Source organism: Manis pentadactyla, chromosome 5 (assembly GCF_030020395.1).
Source record: "Manis pentadactyla isolate mManPen7 chromosome 5, mManPen7.hap1, whole genome shotgun sequence".
Classification (NCBI taxonomy): domain Eukaryota; kingdom Metazoa; phylum Chordata; class Mammalia; order Pholidota; family Manidae; genus Manis; species Manis pentadactyla.
This window is the reverse complement of record NC_080023.1, coordinates 104,181,779-104,206,090: the sequence shown is the minus strand read 5'-3', so window position 1 is coordinate 104,206,090 and position 24,312 is coordinate 104,181,779. Positions and strand designations below refer to the sequence as shown.

Genomic DNA, 24,312 nt, shown 5'->3' with positions numbered 1-24,312 from the left:
TTTCACAGAATAACTCAAACTTGGTTACAGATCTAAGTGTAAAACACAAAACTACAAAAGTTCTGTAAGAAAACACAGGAGAAAACCTAAGTAATCTTCAGTATGGTGATGACTTTTTAGATACACCATCAAAGCCATGATCCATGAAACAAATAACTGATAATCTGGACTTTATTAAAATTAAAAACTTTTCCTCCAAAAAAAGACAATGCCAAGAGAATGAGAAGACAAGTCATGACTAGGAAAAAATATTTCCAAAAGACATTTGATAAAGGACTGTTTATCCAATGTAGGCGGAGAGCTCTTAAAACTCAACAGTAATGGGGTGGAGCCAAGATGGCGGCGTGAGTAGAGCAGCAGAAATCTCCTCCCAAAACCACATATATCTATGAAAATATAACAAAGACAACTCTTCCTAGAATAAAGACCAGAGGACACAGGACAACGTCAAGACCATATCCACAACTGCAAGAACCCAGTGCCTCTTAAAGGGGGTAAGATACAAGCCCAGGCCCGGAGGGACCCGAGCGCCCCTACCCCTAGCTCCCGGCGGGAGAAGAGGAGGCAGAGCGGGAGGGAGACGGAGCCCAGGACTGCTGAACACCCAGCCCAAGCTATTCGGACCAGAGCGCAGACACAGTGCGTGCGCGGGGCCCTGGATGCTAGGGAAACAGGGCAGCAAGAACAGTGAGAGGATACCGGAGACCTGGCACCGGAGGACATAAGAAAAGGGAGCGGCCATTTTTCTTTTTTTCTTTTTTTTTCTGTTTTGTTTTGGTGACTGCTTTTTGGAAGTCTTAAAGGGAAAGGGACCCCAATACTAGGGAAACAGGGCAGCAAGACGGGTGAGCAGATGCCTGAGGCTGGTGCCAGAGAATAAAGAAAAAAGAGAAGCCATTTTTTATTTATTTATTTATTTTTTTTAATTAAAAAAAATTTTTTTTTTGTGGTCGTTGTTTTGTCTTGGCGGGTGCTTTTTGGAAGTCTTAAAGGGCAGGGTGGGACACTTAATCCAGAGGTAGGGAATCCGAGAATCTCTGGGCACCCGAATCCCCTGGGCTGCAGGGAGCACGGAGGCCCCTTACGGAGATAAATAGCCTCCCGGCCGCTCCCCTTCCAACGCGACTCCACCACTTTGGAGCAGAGGCCTGAGCCAGGCCACGCCCACGGCAACAGCGGAGATAAACTCCATAGCAGCCCGGCAGGAAGCAGAAGCCCTGTCTGCGCGCAGCTACCCAGCACAAGCCACTAGAGGTCGCTGTTCTCCCATGAGAGGAGGGCCATAAACCAACAAGAAGGGAAGTTCTTCCAGCCGTCACTTGTTCCAGCTCTGCAAACTATTCCTATCACCATGAAAAGGCAAAACTATAGGCAGACAAAGATCACAGAGAGAACACCAGACAAGAAGACAGACCTAACCAGTCTTCCTGACAAAGAATTCAAAATAAAAATCATAAACATGCTGACAGAGATGCAGAGAAATACACAAGAGATATGGGATGAAGTCCGGAGGAAGATCACAGATGCCAGAAAGGAGATTACAGAAATGAAACAAACGCTGGAAGGGTTTATAAGCAGAGCGGATAGGATGCAAGAGGATATTGATGGAATTGAAACCAGAGAACAGGAACGCATAGAAGCTGACATAGAGAGAGATAAAAGGATCTCCAGGAATGAAACAATATTAAGAGAACTGTGTGACCAATCCAAAAGGAACAATATCCATATTATAGGGGTATCAGAAGAAGAAGAGAGAGGAAAAGGGATGGAAAGTATCTTGGAAGAAATAATTGCTGAAAACTTCCCCAAACTGGGGGAGGAAATAATTGAACAGACCATGGAAATACACAGAACCCCCAACAGAAAGGATCCAAGGAGGACAACATCAAGACACATAATATTTAAAATGGCAAAGATCAAGGACAAGGAAAGAGTTTTAAAGGCAGCTAGAGAGAAAAAGGTCACCTATAAAGGAAAACCCATCAGGCTAACATCAGACTTCTCGACAGAAACCCTACAGGCCAGAAGAGAATGGCATGATATATTTAACGTAATCAAACAGAAGGGCCTTGAACCAATGACACTGTATCCAGCACAACTATCATTTAAATATGATGGTGGGATTAAACAATTCCCAGACAAACAAAAGCTGAGGGAATTTGCTTCCCACAAACCACCTCTACAGGACATCTTACAGGGACTGCTCTAGATGGGAGCACTCCTAGAAAGAGCACAGAACAAAACACCCAACATATGAAGAATCGAGGAGGAGGAATAAGAAGGGAGAGAAGAAAAGAATCTCCAGACAGTGTATATAACAGCTCAATAAGCGAGCTAAGTTAGGCAGTAAGATACTAAAGAGGCTAACCTTGAACCTTTGGAAACCACGAATTTAAAGCCTGCAATGGCAATAAGTACATATCCTTCAAAAGTCACCCTAAATGTTAATGGATTGAATGCACCAATCAAAAGACACAGAGTAATAGAATGGATAAAAAAGCAAGGCCCATCTATATGTTGCTTACAAGAAACTCACCTCAAACCCAAAGACATGTACAGACTAAAAGTCAAGGGATGGAAAAACATATTTCAGGCAAACAACAGCGAGAAGAAAGCACGGGCTGCAGTACTAATATCAGACAAAATAGACTTCAAAACAAAGAAAGTAACAAGAGATAAAGAAGGACACTACATAATGATAAAGGGCTCAGTCCAACAGGAGGATATAACCATTCTAAATATATATGCACCCAACACAGGAGCACCAACATATGTGAAACAAATACTAACAGAACTACAGGGGGAAATAGATGGCAATGCATTCATTCTAGGAGACTTCAACACACCACTCACCCCAAAGGATAGATCCACCGGGCAGAAAATAAGTAAGGACACAGAAGCACTGAACAACACAGTAGAGCAGATGGACCTAATTGACACCTACAGAACTCTACATCCAAAAGCAACAGGATACACATTCTTCTCAAGTGCACATGGAACATTCTCCAGAATAGACCACATACTAGGACACAAAAAGAGCCTCCGTAAATTCCAAAAGACTGAAATCCTACCAACCAACTTTACAGACCACAAAGGCATAAAACTAGAAATAAACTGTACAAAGAAAGCAAAAAGGCTCACAAACACATGGAGGCTTAACAACACGCTCCTAAATAATCAATGGATCAATGACCAAATCAAAATGGAGATCCAGCAATATATGGAAACAAATGACAGCAACAACACTAAGCCCCAACCTCTGTGGGACACAGCAAAAGCAGTCTTAAGAGGAAAGTATAAAGCAATCCAAGCATATTTAAAAAAGGAAGAACAAGCCCAAAAGAATGGTCTAATGACACAATTATCGAAATTGGAAGAAGAAGAATAAATGAGGCCTAAGGTCAGCAGAAGGAGGGACATAATAAAGATCAGAGAAGAAATAAATAAAATTGAGATGAATAAAACAATAGCAAAAATCAATGAAACCAAGAGCTGGTTCTTTGAGAAAATAAACAAAATACATACGCCTCTAGCCAGACTTATTAAGAGGAAAAGAGAGTTAACACAAATCAACACTATCAAAAACGAGAAAGGAAAAATCACGACGGACCCCACAGAAATACAAAGAATTATTAGAGAATACTATGAAAACCTATATGCTAACAAGCTGGGAAACCTAGGAGAAATGGACAACTTCCTAGAAAAATACAACTTTCCAAGACTGACCAAGGAAGAAACACAAAAGTAAAACAAACCAGTTACGAGCAAAGAAATTGAAACCGTAATCAAAAAATTACCCAAGAACAAAATGTCTGGGCCAGATGGATTTACCTCGGAATTTTATCAGACATACAGAGAAGACATAGTACCTATTCTCCTTAAAGTTTTCCAAAAAACAGAAGAGGAGGGGATACTCCCAAACTCATTGTATGAAGCCAACATCACCATAATACCAAAACCAGGCAAAGACCCCACCAAAAATGAAAACTACAGACCAATATCCCTGATGAACCTAGATGCAAAAATACTCAACAAAATATTAGCAAACCGAATTCAAAAATACATCAAAAGGATCATACACCATGACCAAGTGGGATTCATCCCAGGGATGCAAGGATGGTACAACATTCGAAAGTCCATCAACATCATCCACCACATCAACAAAAAGAAAGACAAAAACCACATGATCATCTCCATAGATGCTGAAAAAGCATTTGACAAAGTTCAACATCCATTCATGATAAAAACTCTCAGCAAAATGGGAATAGAGGGCAAGTACCTCAACATAATAAAGGCCATCTATGATAAACCCACAGCCAACATTATATTGAACAGCGAGAAGCTGAAAGCATTTTCTCTGAGATCGGGAACTAGACAGGGAAGCCCACTCTCCCCACTGCTATTTAACATAGTACTGGAGGTCCTGGCCACGGCAATCAGACAAAACAAAAAAATACAAGGAATACAGATAGGTAAAGAAGTTAAACTGTCAGTATTTGCAGATGACATGGTACTGTACATAAAAAACCCTAAAGACTCCACCCCAAAACTACTAGAACTGATATCAGAATACAGCAAAGTTGCAGGATACAAAGACAACACACAGAAATCTGTGGCTTTCCTATACACTAACAATGAACCAACAGAAAGAGAAATCAGGAAAACAACTCCATTCATAATTGCATAAAAAAAAAAACCTAGGAATAAACCAAACCAAAGAAGTGAAAGACTTATACTCTGAAAACTACAAGTCATTCTTAAGAGAAATTAAAGGGGACACTATCAGATGGAAACTCATCCCATGCTCGTGGCTAGGAAGAATTAATATTGTCAAAATGGCCATCCTGCCCAAAGCTATATACAGATGTGATGCAATCCCTATGAAACTACCAGCAACATTCTTCAATGAACTGGAACAAATAATTCAAAAATTCACATGGAAACACCAAAGAGCCCGAATAGCCAAAGCAATCCTGAGAAAGAAGAATAAAGTAGGGGGGATCTCACTCCTCAACTTCAAGCTCTACTATAAAGCCATAGCAATGAAGACAATTTGGTACTGGCACAAGAACAGAGCCACAGACCAATGGAACAGACTAGACAATCCAGACATTAACCCAGACATATATGGTCAATTAATATTTGATAAAGGAGCCATGGACATATAATGGCGAAATGACAGTCTCTTCAACAGATTGTGCTGGTAAAACTGGACAGCTACATGTAGCGGAATGAAACTGGACCATTGTCTAACCCCATATACAAAAGTAAACTCAAAATGGATCAAAGACCTGAATGTAAGTCATGAAACCATTAAACTCTTGGAAGAAAACATAGGCAAAAACCTCTTAGACATAAACATGAGTGACCTCTTCTTGAACATATCTCCCTGTGCAAGGAAGACAACAGCAAAAATGAATAAGTGGGACTATATTAAGCTGAAAAGCTTCTGTACAGCAAAAGACACCATCAGTAGAACAAAAAGGAACCCTACAGTATGGGAGAATATATTTGAAAATGACAGATCTGATAAAGGCTTGACGTCCAGAGTATATAAAGAGCTCACACGCCTCAACAAACAAAAAACAAATAACCCAATTAAAAAATGGGCAGAGGGACTGAACAGACGGTTCTCCATAAAGGAAATACAGATGGCCAACAGACACATGAAAAGATGCTCCACATCGCTAATTATCAGAGAAATGCAAATTAAAACTACAGTGAGGTATCACCTCACACCAGTAAGGATGGCTGCCATGCAAAAGACAAACAACAAATGTTGGAGAGGCTGTGGAGAAAGGGGAACCCTCCTACACTGCTGGTGGGAATGTAAACTTGCTCAACCATTGTGGAAAGCAGTATGGAGGTACATCAAAATGCTCAAAACAGACTTACCATTTGACCCAGGAATTGCACTCCTGGGAATTTACCCTAAGAATGCAGCAATCAAGTTTGAGAAAGATCAGTGCACCCCTATGTTTATCGCAGCACTATTTACAATAGCCAAGAATTGGAAGCAACCTAAATGTCCATCGATAGGTGAATGGATAAAGAAGATGTGGTATATATACACAATGGAATACTACTCAGCTATAAGAAAAGGGCAAATCCTACCATTTGCAGCAACATGGATGGAGCTGGAGGGTATTAAGCTCAGTGAAACAAGCCAAGCAGAGAAAGAGAAATACCAAATGATTTCACTCATCTGCGGAATATAAGAACAAAGGAAAAAACTGAAGGAACAAAACAGCAGCAGAATCACAGAACTCAAGAATGGACTAACAGGTACCAAAGGGAAAGGGACTGGGGAGGATGGGTGGGTAGGAAGGGATAAGGGGGGGGGAGAAGAAGGGGAATATTAAGATTAGCATGAATGGGGGGAGTGGGAGAAAGGGGAGGGCTGTACAACACAGAGAAGGCAAGTAGTGATTCTACAACATTTTGCTATGCTGATGGACAGTGACTGTAAAGGGGTTTATAGGGGGGACCTGGTATAGGGGAGAGCCTAGTAAACAGAATATTCGTCATGTAAGTGTAGATTAATGATACCAAAAAAAAAAAAAAAGGCAGTTCCTGTGTTGTGACCTCCAATGAGTTCTACAGAAGGGTATAAAGGGCATATAAAAGTGTAGGCAAAGGGTCTGTTTGTGTTTATACAGAGGATCAAAGCCTAATTGGGCTACCCCGAAAATGAACTAAGATACGATATGAAAAAGAACTTCCAACATCAGCACTCTCTGGAAGACTCATGCCAGAAGATGATCATCCAAAATCCCCAACAAAGATCCACACACTGCTACAGGTGTAGATGCACTCATCCCACCAGTTCCTGGACTTCCCATGGCAATGAAGGAGATATCTAAGCTGGCCTATGCATACAATAAAACAACAAATTTGACTGGATCTATACTGTTGGAACTCAACCAAGAATTAGGAGAAGTGCAAATTATGGCGCACCAAAATCTTACAACTACAGACTATGTACTGTTAAAAGAACATATGGGATGTGAACAGTCCCCAGGAATGGGTTGTTTTAATTTGTCTGATTTCTCTCAGAATGTTCAAGTTCAGCTGGACAATATCCACCATATCATAGATAAGTTTTCACAAATGCCTAAGGTGCCTAACTGGTTTTCTTGGTTTCACTGGAGATGGCTGGTAATTACAGGTATGCTTTGGTTATGTAACTATACTCCTATTATGTTAATGTGTGTGTGCAATTTAATTAGTAGTTTAAAACCTATACATGCTGAAGTTACTCTACAAGAAGATATGTCAAAGAAATAATCAATCTTCCCATGTTTTCTTCCGCCTGCTACTTCTATAGCTTTTCTTCTTCCTTCCTAATTACAACCCTTAAATAGAATTCATGCCTCATATCAAATTTACCGAGTATCATAATTCTTCCAAGTGGTAAAGATACCTCAAGACAAATGCTGGGCATAGAAGCCACAGGGCATAAATATGCAAAGAAGTAAAAAGCTAACCTTTTCAAACAATAAGGCTTCTCTCTCACTTACCAACTTTACATCTCCCTGTATGGCCCCAGAAGATGACTGGTTAGCCAGAGACGGGTAAGATTCCTCAAGGGAGGAACAACCTAAGACAGGCACAGTCACAGGGGGGCCATCAGGTGAGAAATTGGGGATCAACAGAGGTGAGGCTTAGAACCTCACCCCCCTTGTTCTGAGAGAAATCTTCTGCATACGTGTATGTTTTATTGCCCTTGTCTAGCTTGGATTAACACATAGTCTACAGGCACACACCTGATCATCTACATTTTCTCTCTTACAACACTAAACTATGTTTTCTACCTTTATCTTGTATCTACCTACCACTTCAGCATTTTATTAAAAATAATAATAATAAAGAGAGAAATGTGGTATCCACATATAAATCAAGTGTAAAAATCAAATGAGTATTCATATTTGAACTGACTGTTTATAGTTCATAATGCATGAGCAAAACCGAAAGTTTCTGTGATGACTGCCCTTGTACTGTTCACCATGTAACTTATTCACTACGTAAGAATTTGTTCTCCATGTAAGAACTTGTTCGTTATGCTTCAGAGGATTGGAGACTGACGAATATTAGGCTTGGGGTGGATTAATGATTGTGCATTGAGCATTGACTCCCCTATACAGAATTTTATTGTTGTTAACAACCATTTGATCAATAAATATGAGAGATGCCCTCACAAAAAAAAAAAAAAAAAGACAAGAAAAGTGCACACTTCCAATTGTAAAATAAATAAGTAACCGGGATGTAGTGTATAGCATAAGGAATATAGTCAAAATATTGTAACAACTTGGTATGGTGATAGCTGGTACCTAGAATTATCATGTATATAAATTCTGAATCACTGTGTTGTACACCTGAAACTAATGTAATACTGTGTGTCAACTACCCTTCAATAAAAAATAATTATCTACAAAAACAAACAAACAAACAAACAAAAAACCTCAACAGTAAGAAAACAAACAACCTGATTAAAAAGATAGGCCAAAGGCCTTATCTGACATCTTTCCAAAGAAGACGTACAGATGGTAAATAAGCACATGTAAAGATGCTTCACATCATATGTCATCAGGGAAATGCAAATTAAAACATTAAGATACTACTGCACACTCATTAGAACGATCAAAATCTAGAAAACCGACACCACCAAATGCTAGCAAGACTATGGAACAACAAGGACTCTCATTCATTCCTGGTGGGAATGAAAAATAGTACAGCCACCTTGGAAGAGAGTTTGTCAGTTTCCTACAAAACTAAACATACTTTTATCATATGATCCAGCAATCGTGCTCCTTGGTAGTTACCCAAAGGAGTTGAAAACAGGTCCACACAAAAACCTGCACATGGATGTTCACAGCAGCTTTATTCATAATTGTCAAAACCTGGAAGCAAGCAAGGGAGGGATGAATAGGCAGAACAGAGAATATTTAGGACAGTAAAACTACTCTGTAGGATACTATAATGGCAAATATATGTCATTATACATCTGTCTCAACCTACAGAATGTACAATGCCAGCATGAACACTAATGTAAATTATGGACTTTGGGTGATAACGATGTGTCAACATAAGTTCAACAGATGTAACATGTACCACTCAGGGGGACGATGGGAGAGATGTTGATAATGGAAGAGGCGTGACTGAGGGCAGGTGTCTTTGGGAAATCTCTACATCTTACTCTCACTTTTGCTATGAACCTAAAACTGCTCTTAAAAATAAAGTTTATTTTTTGGTTGATCTATTACTATCTTGAATATCTTTTACCTAGTTATAGGAAAAACTAACCTTAAAATTTAAAAGCATAAATGCTACATCACAAAATGTATTACACAATAATTTTAGTTTACAGAAATACAAGAGATATTATATTAGTCACATTAACTGCACAGTTTTTTATCTCATTATGAATTAAATATATGCCTGGTTCAATTCTAAGAAGGTAACCTCATGTTTCTAAGATGTCTGTACATATTCAAAAATAGCTCTCTTCTGTTTACTATGTCAGTGCCTATTTATATCTTTCTAAAACCCAGATTGTCCATGGATAATAAAATTATCAGAATTGATTCCTTATAGAATTTTTTTTAATGAACTTGGTATTTGCTGTGAACATAAATATTCCTATACAATATAAAACATCCTAAAGCTACATGTAATAGAAAAGCATGAGGAAAAAGTGCAAGAAATAAAGAAATAAGGAAAATAACTCTGAAAATTAAGGGAAAGTAGGAAAGCAATACAGAGATTAGAATACTAAGAAACTTGGCTATAATGGTTCAAAGCATTCCCCTTCAACCTGTATGTTCTCTGGTTTGGTTAGAATAATGGAACATCTGTGCTCCCTGAGGCTCTGAGATCAGCTAGATGATACATGACTTACATTTCAGCTATTTTCCTAGAGTTCATAGCTTTTTCTACTGTCAGGAAGGAATGATTCAGGGAGCAGACCTAACCACTAAAAGACTTTGACATCACAATCGTATCTCTCTATTCTTCACAGTGATAAGCAAGTCTTCATGGTTAGAATATTAATTTTCAGTCTTCTTTTCCAAGTCATTCTTCATAGACGTAGGGATATAATTGTAACTCCTAACTGCAATCAAAAGGTCAAGAAGACTTCTTTCTCTTTCATCAAATCACCTTAAGGACACTTACAGTTTCAGTATGATACTAAGAAATCTACAATGCTAGTTTTGTACCATGAGAGATATAAGATTAGTTGATGTAAGAGTCTATTTTTTAATTATACATATTCGGCAATAACAGTCTTGAAAATATTCTTTAGAATTCATAAAAATTTACCAGTTTGAAATAGTCTTAACTTTCATATCATAAATAATATTCTAATGTGACTTTAACCAGATATGGGCCATATAAAAACTTTTGTATGTTCCTCAAATAGAGGCACCTTCAGTGGCAGAAAGGGCTTCTGATAAAATATTTATCTCTTCCTTATTGGTTTGTATTCAACCATTTTTAGAAAAATTCCAAGGCTACCAACTGATCTGATTTTTTTGTGTGACTTTGTGAAATTCGGAAGTTCTGCTAGGCCTCTTCAATATGATCATTAAATAGCTGCTTGATCTCAGATACAGCCCATGAGAACTAGGAAAATCTGTTGCTCACAGTTGCTCAATAATTTAACTCCCTAACCCCATGAGTTCTGTCCCTCTTCAGAGCCTCATGAAATACTGGTGCATAAGTTCTGCCTGCATCTACCTCTCCTTTCTTGCCAAACTAGACTTAATTTATAAAGTTTTGGATATGACTTCTGTGAAGCCTTTTCTGATTCTTTAGATTATTAGTTCTCCTTTGATACAGATATAATGCCCTATTCTTGTCACTCATAGAATATGCCAAAATTATAATTGAATACTTGGGACTTAATAAATTTGTTAAATGGATTAAATTATCTATCAACATGGAAGAATCTTGGTGGCAATTTATAGATGTGGCCCATTATTTTAACATGATTATATTCATACTGGAAACATTCAGCCTCAAGAATTACTTTATAGAGTATTATACTTTATCTTGTGAATTAGAAGTCAATTAAGCATTTTTTAAATCAAACATATTTTTCCTTTTAAAATGTAAAACTGATTAAGAAGCTCATTTTTAATCTACTCTTGAGGCATAGCAAAAATATAAGGGCAGCTACTACGATTTACCACACAGCACGCAGTTACCATATGCTACAGATTAAAGTTGAAATCTTAATACTTATTGAAATTTTGTTCCCAGATAATACATAAACACTATTCCTTTTTTCTTGTGGGGGTTTGGGGAGAGGAAGCATAAAGGAGCTTTGTGAAGTTTATAAATTGTAAATGTATATATTATAAATGACAAAGGTAATAAGTAGGTATAAATGATAAAGAAATTAAAAGTTACTTTTTTTGACTAGAAAAAAAACCCCCACAAAAACAAAAGCAATAAGCAAAACAATCTGTAGGTGGGAAGGCCAGAAAAAGAACACATTATTTTTAGGGAGCTACTCTACGATTATATCTAAATGACAGGATCAATACTCATACCATAGAACATGAAACGTCATCTAGCCAATGAGAACAAAAGCCTATTATATATTCTATAAGCTACTAGATGATCTTACCAGAAACTTTTTGTATTACTTCATTAACTTCCTTCATGAACACTTTCTGTACAAATACTAAGTGGTTTAGAAGATCAGTTGTGAGATTATGTTCAAAGGAACCAACCTGCCAAACAAAATCAGAGCATTAGATTAACACTACAGACTGTATTCGTTTTAAAAACATATTTTGCTTACATACATTATCCTAAACTCTGAGGAAAACAATAATCTACGTATCACTTAAAGAAGTGTTAAAAATATTCCAATTGCCCTTTACTGGCCTGACATTGTTATTGACTATTCATCAAATGTTTTGTTTTGTAGCCAATCAGGTATAGGAAGTCTTTTGAAAATGAATCACAATTATACATTAACTATGTAACTGCTAATTTCAAAACTGATATTCTAAGTAATGTTTGTTTTTAATGACTACTGTTGTAATGTTAGGACCATGGATAAGTATCATTATAAATGAATGTAAATTTATTTACACATTCAAATATTTACTGACCACGACCACCTACTCTAAGGATACCACTAATGATCAGGTGAGATACCACTATGAATAAAAACAAAATTATGGTTCTCACGAGACTTACATTTGAATGAAAGAGCATATCAGGTATATTCAAATCAGTTTTAATATAATAAATGTCCATATGCCCTTTGATTACCATAAGGCATAATATTCCTCACAAGAATTAGCTAAAAGCGGGTTAAATAGAAAGCAAGCCCTAGTTGAACTTGAGTATTACAGTAAAAGGTTGAAACATCCTTATGAGTAAGGCAAGTGCTTCAGCATTTGCCACCTTGATAGCATTCATATTTTGATAAAAAATTGAGAGCAAAATAAATATAGCAGCCTTTTTTTAAGTGAGAATTCACATCAAGTCTAAATTGCACTAGGAAAATTTGGTTTTGTATGTAGTACAAAATGGGTGCAGATGACTTTCACATGTGTCTATTTCAAGCCATAGTAAAATAGGCAACTCTTAGTGGGATGCAACTTTAGATTCTTTCAAATGTTTGTAATTAATTGCATTCTTAGTGAAATTGGGATTGCATTCTGCCCCAATTACAAACTCCATACCTTTCTAATAGCAATATTAGTAAGAAATTATGCAATATACTGCATTAGATTTGTTCTATTTTCTGTCAAAGAAGCATTAATAACAGTATTGCTAAACTAGAGTTTTGGGGCACTTATTTTTCAGAGTAGAAAATACAAATGAAATATGCTTTATAATCTACCTTGTAAATTAATATTTCACCTCTATAATCTTATACACTGTATTTTTGTATCCTCATTTTTCATATACAGAAGTCCCAATCCTTGGAGAGGTACTAACTAGGGCAAACAGGGTCTAACAAAGAAATAAAAAGGCTTAAAGTAAATATGCTCCCATAGCTGTAGCATTTCTAGCAAAGAAACCAAAGAATGTTCTTATAGATGCTTCAGAGTCTAGAAAATAAAACTTATAAAGCAAATAGTTAGCAAACTGCTTTTTGATAAAACTACAATTATTTCTGACAAAGTGTCAGAGTAAACTGAGTGACAGCACAGTGTGTGACTCCTGCATCTCTCACTTGACAGTTGGGATATTCAGGGAACATGAATCTCTGTCAGCTTTGGTTTTCTACTATATCAAATCTACTATATAGTAACAGATGACCTGATTGCCACAAATCAAACTTTTTATCCAAATGCTTTTTTTTCCCCATCATTAATGTACATGAACAACATTATGGTTACTAGACCCACCTTATTATCAAGTCCCCACCACATATCCCATTACAGCCAACTGTCCATCAGTGTAGTAAGATGCTATAGAATCACTACTTGTCTTCTCTGTGTTATACTACCTTCCCCGCGTGCCCCCCTCTACATTATACGTGCTACTCATGATGTCCCTTTTGCCCCCTTATCCCTCCCTTCCCACCCATCCTCCCCAGTCCGTTTTCCTTTGGTAACTGTTAGTCCATTCTTGGGTTCTGGGAATCTGCTGCTGTTTTGTTCCTTCAGTTTTTGGTTTGTTCTTATAATCCACATATGAGTGAAATCATTTGATACTTGTCTTTTTCTGCCTGGCTTATTTCACTGAGCATAATACCCTTTAGTTCCATCCATGTTGTTGCAAATAGTAGGATCTGTTTTCTTATTATGGCTTAATAGTATTCCATTGTGTATATGCACCACATCTTCTTTATCCATTCATCTATTGATGGACACTTAGGCTGCTTCCATTTCTTGGCTATTGTGAATAGTGCTGAGATAAACATAGGGGTGCATATATCTTTCTCAAACTGGGCTCCTGCATTCTTAGGGCAAATTCCTAGGAGTGGAATTTCTGGGTCAAAATGGTATTTCTATTTTGAGGAACCTCCATACTGCTTTCCACAATGGTTGAACTACTTTACATTCCCACCAGTAGTGTAGGAGGATTCCCCTTTCTCCACATCCTCGCCAACATTTGTTGTTGTTTGTCTTTTGAATGTTGGTCATCCTAACTGATGTGAGGTGATATCTCACTGCGGTTTTAATTTGCATTTCTCTGATGATTAGGGATGTGGAGCATCTTTTCACGTGCCTGTTGGCCATCTGAATTTCTTCTTTGGAGAAGTGTCTGTTCAGCTCCTCTGCCCATTTTTTAATTGGCTTATTTGCTTTTTGTTTGTTGTCTGTTTGTTTCTTTTTGTTTGTTGTTTGTTTGTTTTTTAATTGGCTTATTTGCTTTTTGTTTGTGAGCTCTTTATATAATTTGTATGTCAACCCCTTATCGGATCTGTCATTTATGAATATATTCTCCCATACTGTAGGATGTCTTTTTGTTGTACTGATGGTGTGCTCTGCTGTACAGAAGCTCCAAATGCTTTTTAAACTTGTGATAGTTATACAGATATAAAGTGAGAAAACAATGCTGGTTTTCAACTTTCTTTCATAAAGAAGTTAGTCTGTCAATCTGACTCTAATTATTTTATCTATGTGACCTCTAGATAGTTAATAATTATGTGTACCTGGCTGAATCATATAACCTCCTAAAGGCTCAGTTTCTTCACTTATAAAATGTGAATGTATCTACCTCCTGGGATAGCTTTAAGGATTATACGAATTGGTGTGTATAAAGCACATTTCAAATGTTAAGTGCTATTAGCTTTTTATAACCAAACGAATCATGAAACTACTGCAGAGAAGGATGTGAAACCTGATGTAAGAAATATGAACTAAAAGATAACTGGTTAAAAAAAACACAAGGCATGTTTAAACAAAACTATAGGGCAACACACACCTACATGCACATATACATCCATACAATATATTTGGTATAGAATTCTATAAAAATAAATGACTTACTGTTTTGTCTTAAAAGTTTGGATCACTACATATTTTGGTACACCTGAAGTTTGAAGAATCCTAAATAACTAAGCGTAAGAAAATTAAAAAGTAAGCTTACTTCTGCCACACAACGTAGATAATTTCCTTGTAAATAGTACCCTTGTTTAGAAGGCAGTTCATCTATACTCCACACCTGATCTGAGTAACTGTCATGCTCTTCCATTATATATTTCCCCGACATGGTAACAGGAGGAAGGTTAAGGCTGGCAGAAGGAGGAATGGTTGACATATCTGTGGCAGAAACTTTTGAAGTAAAACGCAATCTGTGATTTGGCAACTCAAATGTGAACCTGGTCTGTGCACCTGTAAGAAATAAGAAAAGTTATTTGTTTTTTCAGGTGCTCATTCACTCATTTATTCCTTAATTTGTTCAAAAAATGGTATCTAAGAAAATTGTATGCATATCCCCAAACCTGAAAGATATAAAAAGGGTATTTTAAATTTGCTTATAAAATAAATCCAATTTTTAAATATATTCATGATAACTATAGAGTCAGTTAGTCAGTATTATTAAGCCAGAAAGTCCATTAGGTGCTTAACATCATGTTACATGCTAGTGAAACAGCTACAAATGTTCTTATTTCATAGATGGTGGAACAGAAAGGAATTGCCCTTATTACAGAAGAGAGACATGACAAGAGAAATTAGTTAAGTGCAAAAAAAAAAAAGAGTGGTTGGCAGTTGACAAATGATTCTTATTCAGTGTGGGAGGAAATACTGAAATTAAAAATCAATTAAATTGCACCTACTGAAAACATTCATCAAGTAAAAAATTATACAAACACATGTATCTTTGACCTTAACAACAGTTATTAATGGGACCATATACCAAATAAGGATGGTGTAAGTTTTTGTTTACTTACTAAATCTACTGTTGGTTTTAAACACTTAAATCAATAATATGCCATGTAGCTGTTCAAAGAGTTGTAAGTACAAAATATATACTATTATTCAGGCCATGTTTCTCCAGCTATTTATGAGAATACTAAGAAGTGGTAGAAATCTTATTGAAATCAAGGTCTGTTGTTGTCCATTACATATACTGTGTAATGTATATGCCATGCTCCTTTCCAACCAAGAAAATCTACTGATACTGTTCTGTACATTACCAATTCTCTCCAAACATCATTAAATAGCTTATTTTGCCAGCCTATATATTATAATTTATTGTGTATTCCTAGTGTTCTCCCTTGTGCCAGAAATAATTTTCCTTTTTTTCAAAATGCTATTTAAAGGTCACCTATATTCCCCATTTTTGTATTCACTCAGTACATACTAATGTATACACCAGCAATGGCTTATCCATAAACAGAAAAATGCTCTTTCACCAAATGATGCAACTGTGAATGATGGCCAGACAGGTCACAACTGCTCTGATCTCATCTCACTCAGTACTTTAACGAGGCCGACTCACTAACTAAGGTTCCCAGGCTGCAGGGAGTGAGGACTGGCTACCAAAGTAACTACCACTACTATTACTACTCCAGCAACAACAAATAAAAACACAAGACTGAAGTGACCCTTGGCCTCAGGTCATCTCTTATCACTAATGCAGTCATTCTTTCACTATTTTTATTATCCCTTGCCTTAATTGCAAGAAGAATTATGTGTTCTTATCTGTTTGGCAATTTGATAGTACATTAACTTTGCTCCTAAAGATTTGTACCTTCCCAGTTCTAAAATGCGTGTTGGTTTTTTACTTGCTGCTGTGGTTGACTCTTGTGTTCCATGGATGCCCTGAATAAATGGCCAAGATAAGCCTAGCTTAACGTCAGCTCAATATCTGAAGCCCAGTACTCTAGCTCTGCCAATTCTGGAAAATCACTTTAGAGTGCTTCTCTTTCTGGTAATAAAAAGATCTGGATGTTCAGAAAAATCCCTCTCAATAAAGAAAATGCTAGGAATAAGACACACATAACCATATATATGTGAATAGATGCATGTACATATTCATATATATACGTATGTGAGTGATTTTTAAATTAACATAATTTATCACATTAACAGAATAAAGGAGAAAAAACATGCTAATTTCAACAGATGCAGAAAAAAGTATTTGATGATATTCCTCAACTATTCTTCATGGAAACTCAGCATTTTAGTTTTCTTAATCTGAAAAGGGAACCTAGCAAGAAACATCACATTCATTGGTGAAATACTGATTCTAAAAAATGAGAACAAGACAAGGATGTGACAATATGCCTTTTAGTGAACACTGTGACAAGAAAAAAAATAAAAAGGCATAAAGACTGAGGAAGAAACAAAAGTATTATTTGCACATGGTATGAATATCTACTTAGGAAACACCAAAGAATCTTATTAACAATAATAAAATAGTTGAATATGGTTGCTGAAAATAATATTAACATTAAAAAGATCAAGCATATTTGTACATAAGACACCAGTTTAGAAAGGTGCTGTTTTATAAAATATATCATTTGTAATAACTACTACAGCAACATAAGCTGTCTGGGTAAATAAATTTATCTTGCAACAGGTGCACAAAACCCTTAAGAGGAAAAATTTTAAACTTGGTAGAAAAACACTGAAGGTGACCTAAAGAGACAGAGAAATAGACATATTCAAGAATAGGAAGGTTAAATATTTTATCAGTTCTCATTATCAATCAATAGTGTCAAGTCTCCTCAAGAAAATCTAATGACTTAATAAATTCATATAAAATGTATACAGGGTTTTTCAGGGAACTTGACAAGTTGATTTTAAAATGTGTATGAAGGAACAAAGAATCACAAATGACCAGGACAACTCCTAAAAAAGGAAAAGTCAGGTGGCACTATGGTACTGGTGCACATAGAACCAGAAGACATGATTGGGAACTTTGAAACAGATCCCACATAAACACTTAACAGGTGACAGAACTGGATTATGTATCAATGAAAAAAGAGCAGATTCGTTAGTAAGTCTTTCTAAGATATCTGGTCATACCACTCCACACCGTATTAAGAAAAAAGAATAATCAATGTCACAAAGATTAAGTACTTTAATATGAAAAGCAAAACTGCAAAGCATGGAACAGAAAACATAAGAGATATCTTCATGATCCTGGGAAGAGGATTTAAGATATAAAAATACACATCATACAGGAAAATATTGCTAAATTCAATTACATTAAGAATTTCTGTTAATGAAAAGACAACAAAGTGAAATAAGCCTGACTCTGTGACAATATATGTTAAACATGTAACATCAAAGGTTTAATATACAAAACATTGAAAGAATTCCTGTTAACCAAGAAAAATATGAATGAGTCAATGCTAGAATGGGCAACAAGAACCATCAACACATACTTCAAATAAGAAAACATAAGGTCCCTTAATCACATAAAAATATTTAGCTTCATTAATAATGACCACAATGAGATACCATTCCACATTTACCAAATAAGCAAAAATTTAGCAGTCAGAAAATACCAAGTGTTGACGAGGATGTGGAACAAGGGGAACTCGTATCAAATACAATGGAAGAGTAATTGCTTGTAGACACAAGCACTTTGGAAAACACTTTTTGCATTGCCTGGGGAAACTGAAGATGCATTTACCTTACAGTCTAGTCAAATCATTCCTAAGTAAATATCCTGGATAAACTCTTACACGTGTGTACCAGGAGATATATATGAAAACTGTAATAGCAAAAAAGTAAAATGAGCTGAAATTCCATCAATAAGAAAATGGACAGATTGTAATAAAATTATTTAAGAGATTATTATATTTCAGTGAAAAATGAATGAATCAGATACATGAATGAATACAGATGAATCTCAAACAAAATCTACAGCACAAAATTTCCCAGTTTAAAAAATACATCAGTGGGATTCCGTATAAAGTTCAAAACAAGCAATGGCAAACTTTAAGTCAGTTATAAATAGATACACATGCAGTAAAACTATAAGAAAAGCAAAGGACTGTACACTACAAAATCATGAGGGTGTTTACTCCTTGAGCAGTAAAGGGGAGTATCACCTGGTAGTGATAATATTCCTTGAAGGAGCCTTAAAAGTACTGATAATGTTTTAATTCTTAATCATGTAATGGGTTGGTGAGTTCACAGTTCCTATCATTCTTTAAACTGTGTACACACATTTGTATAGTAATACTTTTCATAATATAACAGCAAAGAATTATTGGAAAGACTATATAAGGATCATAAAACCTTACAGAAGTAGCTATTTTGAAGTAGTCAAATTACCTCTGATTTGAGCTAAATGTACTCAGTGTGAAAATTAACCAAGTTATTTAGGCTCTAAGAACCTAACAGACATAAAACCTCCTCAAGTTTAAATTGGAAACGGCCGCAATAGTTGAGTAACTCTTGAGCATTCAAATAAGAGCAGGCTTCATGCTGGTCATTCAAGATGGTGTTTCACTTGATTGAAGAGTATCACTAATGAAATACAAGTGTTCTGATTAAAATTATTTAAATTTTCATCTTATAAAACCAAGTTAACCTTGACATCAAAATAATACTAATTTCTCAAACCAATCATAAACTTTAATAAGAGACTGAATTCAAAATTCAATGTTACCTGTCATTCCATGACTTCTCATTCTTCCCATCTTGTATTCTGCTTTCAGAGATGGTAAAAGTGCTGCTCCAATGGCAATACCGTCTAACATGGCACTGAATTTAAGAACAATAGGTTTCTTCTCTAAACCTTCTGGTAGCTGAGGAAATTCATTTGTTTCAATAGGAGTTTGATTAACACTTGTCGGGGTTTTTTCAGAAGGGAGGGGTGTTGCAATGTCTTCTTTTACAGGCTGTGGGCTATAAAGCAAAAAAGTAATTTAAAAAAGACAATTAGAACAGTTACCATTTGACTGTATAAAAATCACTGGAGTTCATCATGAAAATTAGCAAAAATAAACTGTAAGCAGATGTTTACTTTTCCAATACCAGATCATATTAAGGCTTCCTAAACAAGCCATTGAGAAATGATGATCTACAAAAGTAAACAAGAAATAATCATAATATAAACTGGAATATTATACTGCCAAGGCCATGCATATCATTAATGTGAAATTGGAGTTTAAATTCAGGTTTGCCTGATTCCAAATTCCATGACTTAACCATTATGTACTCTATTGTTTAAGATTGTTACTACCACTATTAATAATAATAACACCAACACTAATAATTTGAGAGCATACTATGTGCCAGGTAGTGTTCTTAGGGCTTCATGTGTTTGTTAGCATTTATTCATTTATTTCACAAGCCCTTTGGGTAGGTACTACTTATCTCCACTTTACAAATGAGTAAGCATAGCTAGAAAGTGGTGAAGCCAGGATTTGAACTCGGTCAATCAGACTCTCTTATTTTTCAGCTACTACACTCTATTGCCAATACATTATAATATGAAAAAACTCCTTAGAGTATCTTAAAACTAAAGCTCATGTACACATTATCAATTCCATATTCCATCAATAGGAGAAACATATTTAAATTGTTACTACAAAATCAACCAGACATTAATTAGTATTACATCAGAATTACGATCTAGATGGAGTAATTGGGAAAAATCACTGTTTCAGGACATTGTCAAAAGACAGTTTTTTTTTACCTTGTAGGACAAGAAAAATAAAACATAAAAAAACAAACTTTTTACCTTTTACCTATCAGATTTTTATTAGTTAATCAGTTGTTATAGCTTTGGAGACCATGAACAAAGCTGAGTAATGCAGACCCATGAACAAGGGTTATAGACATGGAATAAATGTGCAAAGGATCAATTCACTGCCCTTTAAAATGTCTGTGTGGCACAATCACTTCCTGTTTTGAACCATGTACATAATTTCATGCACAAAAACATACATGGGACATAAACAGCCACTGTAATATTTAAACCTCTGCAGTAATAAATTTTGATGAGTTGAAAGTAAACAATAATTGTCCTAGAATTTGTCAGTTTGCTTTTTATTAGTACCTATTATGATGTCCACAAATCTCTAGGATCTCTTAGGCTTCACTGATGCAATATGGAACAGTGACAATGTATCTGTAACATAGTATTTATATACAACATGGTTCTTGATGATCATGTTTGACTACTTTCCACCTGCCCCATAGTCCAAAATGGTCAATATTTAGATGTAACCCTCTGTCTTCCTCCAAACGATTTTTAACATAGCAAAGAATGATCTAAAGTATTATACAGAATCACAGAACTTGAAGAATTAACTTACACTGTAGAAGGTTGTCTGATGAGATCTGAGATCTGTTTGGATAACTGATGAGAACTTCGAACCATCATGCTATGTAAGGTGGCAGGGTGCTGGGGAATGTTGATGCTGATAGCCCCTACTTTGAACACAGCAGCATTATTAGTCTTCAGTCCTCTCTGGGCACTGTAGAGGGCTTGGGACTTGGCAATACTGCATTTCACTACAGTTCTATTAGAAGAAAGAAGGACCATTGAAATATAGCTACATAAAGAGAAATTTTGAAAAAGTGTTTTGAGAACAAGACAAATGCCTTTAAATCATTCAATGAACTAAATGACTTAAGATTTCTCATGCCTTTAAATCATATGTTAAAGAAATAATGTTTTCCAAAAATACTGAAATACACTTAGTTTATACTCTTTATACTATGATTCTATTTCTTTAATAAAGACTTTTCAGAAAAAAAATGTATGTGCTCACATGTACGTAAAAGAATGAACACTGACATATTGCACATATACAACACACAAAATTTCATTTTTATTCTTTTCCCCATTCAGAACTCCTCTTTTCTTCTCCAACTTACTTTACAAATCTGTACAACCACTAAGAAAGCACAGACATAGACTATGAAAGAAAAAAATACTATATTTCTTAAAATCTAATCAGTCAAATAAATTAGCCTGACAATCATCTAACATAAGGAATAAATTTAAATTGCATTTTCCATTATTTATTTTCAACAAGTGGCAAAGAATGATAAAAATCCAATTCATAATGACTATTACTTAGTTAAAAATTGGTAAGCTTTACAGGTACAGATATTAAGGCAGAGAGATATTATCCTTCTTGGTTTCTCGTTCTCTCTTTCCAATGCCTAGAACAGGGCCTTGAACATGTAGACATACTCAGAGATAGGCACAATCTGAACTTTGTGAAATGAATGAGCAGAAACAAGCATAGCACAATGACTCTTGATACAACTGTGAAATTCCACAGATAGCATGTGATAAGTCATGTATGTAGAGGCCATGATGAAGCAGTCTTGACATACAATGAAAAGGTTCATGTCAATGAACTGTATCATTAAAGGCCCAGATAGTAAAAGGATAGCTTCTAACATAAATTATCTTTCAAATGGGCAAAGGATTCTTGACAATAAATAGATTTAGCTAAACAACACACAGAATGCAAATTTCATATTAACTACATGTCAGTTCACATACATTTATCTCTACTTAGGTTGTGTAAGATTCATGAAGAATTTATTTATAATCTCAAGGACTTAAAGAATTAATTCATTACATTTAACTTCAATTAGAATTAACCTTGAGAGGTATGACAGTGGCTTTATCAGAGGTCTTGATTCTTTATAGACAGTGAAATCCAGGTATTACATAAAATTAAAAAATGATTACTAAAAAACTATATTGCTTTCTTCCACAAAGGCAACCATTTCTCAGAGACTACCAGTGACTAGAAAAAGAAAAAAAAAAAGCAATCTATGGACTTGGTCTAGCCAACATGAGGGTAGATTCTGGGATGCTAACTAGTTACTCAATTTTGTACCTTATCTTAAATAGTATAATAAATAAAGCTACTATTTGTCATAAATGAATTTCATTTTAAATTCAATTTCAGCATGAGCCAGAACACTCAGATGGCGCTAAAATGCAAATGGCTTTCTACTTGTGAATAGCATCCATATATTGAATGAAATGAAACATACATTTACAAGGAAGTCTGTCTCATTATGACAGTCAAGAAATTCTACACCTACCTCATTGTTTTACCTTTAAAATCTACATATATCTGCTTACATACCACTTTAGATTACAAAAGCACATACCCAACACTGGATTTTCAGTTATATACCCAAAGTCCAAATGGAAAGCTAATTGGGCTGATTGCTCTCCTACTACAGATCCTACTGTGGTATTCCCAGCGGAAATTGTAATGTTGAGGACTTCAGGGGCTCTGTGCTGCCCAACTTCAGAGGGCACCATTCACAACAGGAGTCTATGTAAATGATGCTCACCATTGTGAGAGGTGTTACTTGGGGTTGAACAACATGATAGTCCTACCCTGAGCCAGAAACTGTAGACGATATTTGACTAACTCTTGTCAAATTGCACATGTTAAAGATGTAAGGAGACCCAGAATGAGGAATTAAACATTTTATGATACAATTATGAGTTATCTGTAATTTTACTTTAATTCTTCTCTAGCTACTATGATTAGTAGAACCAGGTATTATTTTCTGTACCTGTTAAGATGACACTAATATGGAAGAAGGGTGTTTTCCAGAAAATAATTAATTCTCTAATTTAATATTAGTGCATTTATTCTTTTTAGTACTTCTAGTTGGCTGATGAAGTGATACATATCACAGATAATCCCAAAGGGCTATTAATTGATGACATTTTGTCTATGGTTTTTTATTGAGACACAAACAAATCTCACCAAGTATCATAATTTTACCAGCATGGAATATAATGTAAATTCATCTACTTATTCAGTATATTCAAATTTTATAGAAAATGTTCAAAGAAATAACCAATGCTAAGTAAGATATTAATTTGTCATGGGGGTAACAACTCATATGATGAATATTTAAATATAGCACTATAGTAGTATAGCTCACCGTCACGAAATATTAGACGTACATGGGTCAAATCAAGCCACTCAAAATAAAAAAGTTCACATAGTAAAAGCCATACATAAAATCTACCAATAGAGCAATGAACACTCCCCATCTTAAAAATGGAATTGTAAGGTTGAGATACATAGATATATTCATCTATTAGTATTTTAATAATTATTTTGGCAATTAGTAAAAGTTCTTCTGCAAAGTGAAACTTTCTAGCTTCTATTACCACATCAAACATTAACAAAGATTTGTGATAAATTTTGTAAGGTAACAGGTGTTAAAAAAAAAAAACAAGCAAAAAAAGTACATATGCCACACGATCAATGTTGCTAGACAACCACAAAAGGGGGAAAATAAAGGCAAAAAAACTATATAGTGTCACAGTCTTTCAGAATAAAGCAAGGTATGAAGTGCCAAAAACGAGACCCTTACCTGTGTGCTTTCCTTGAATACCAGTAGCTTTAATCTATAAGAGGGT

At 35.5% G+C, this 24,312-nt stretch overlaps 1 protein-coding gene across 4 annotated transcripts in view; it reads right to left on the bottom strand.

Moving 5' to 3' along the window:
* BLTP1 (bridge-like lipid transfer protein family member 1) overlaps positions 1–24,312 on the bottom strand; it is a 216,933-nt gene that overhangs the window by 63,527 nt on the left and 129,094 nt on the right. For all 4 annotated transcript variants that reach the window (XM_057502585.1, XM_057502588.1, XM_057502589.1 and 1 more), the window contains 4 exons: positions 21,206–21,412; positions 19,552–19,790; positions 15,067–15,311; positions 11,633–11,738 (listed from right to left, as the gene is read on the bottom strand). In XM_057502585.1, coding sequence (XP_057358568.1) covers positions 11,633–11,738; positions 15,067–15,311; positions 19,552–19,790; positions 21,206–21,412 — 797 coding nt within the window. The remainder of the gene's footprint in view (positions 1–11,632; positions 11,739–15,066; positions 15,312–19,551; positions 19,791–21,205; positions 21,413–24,312) is intronic.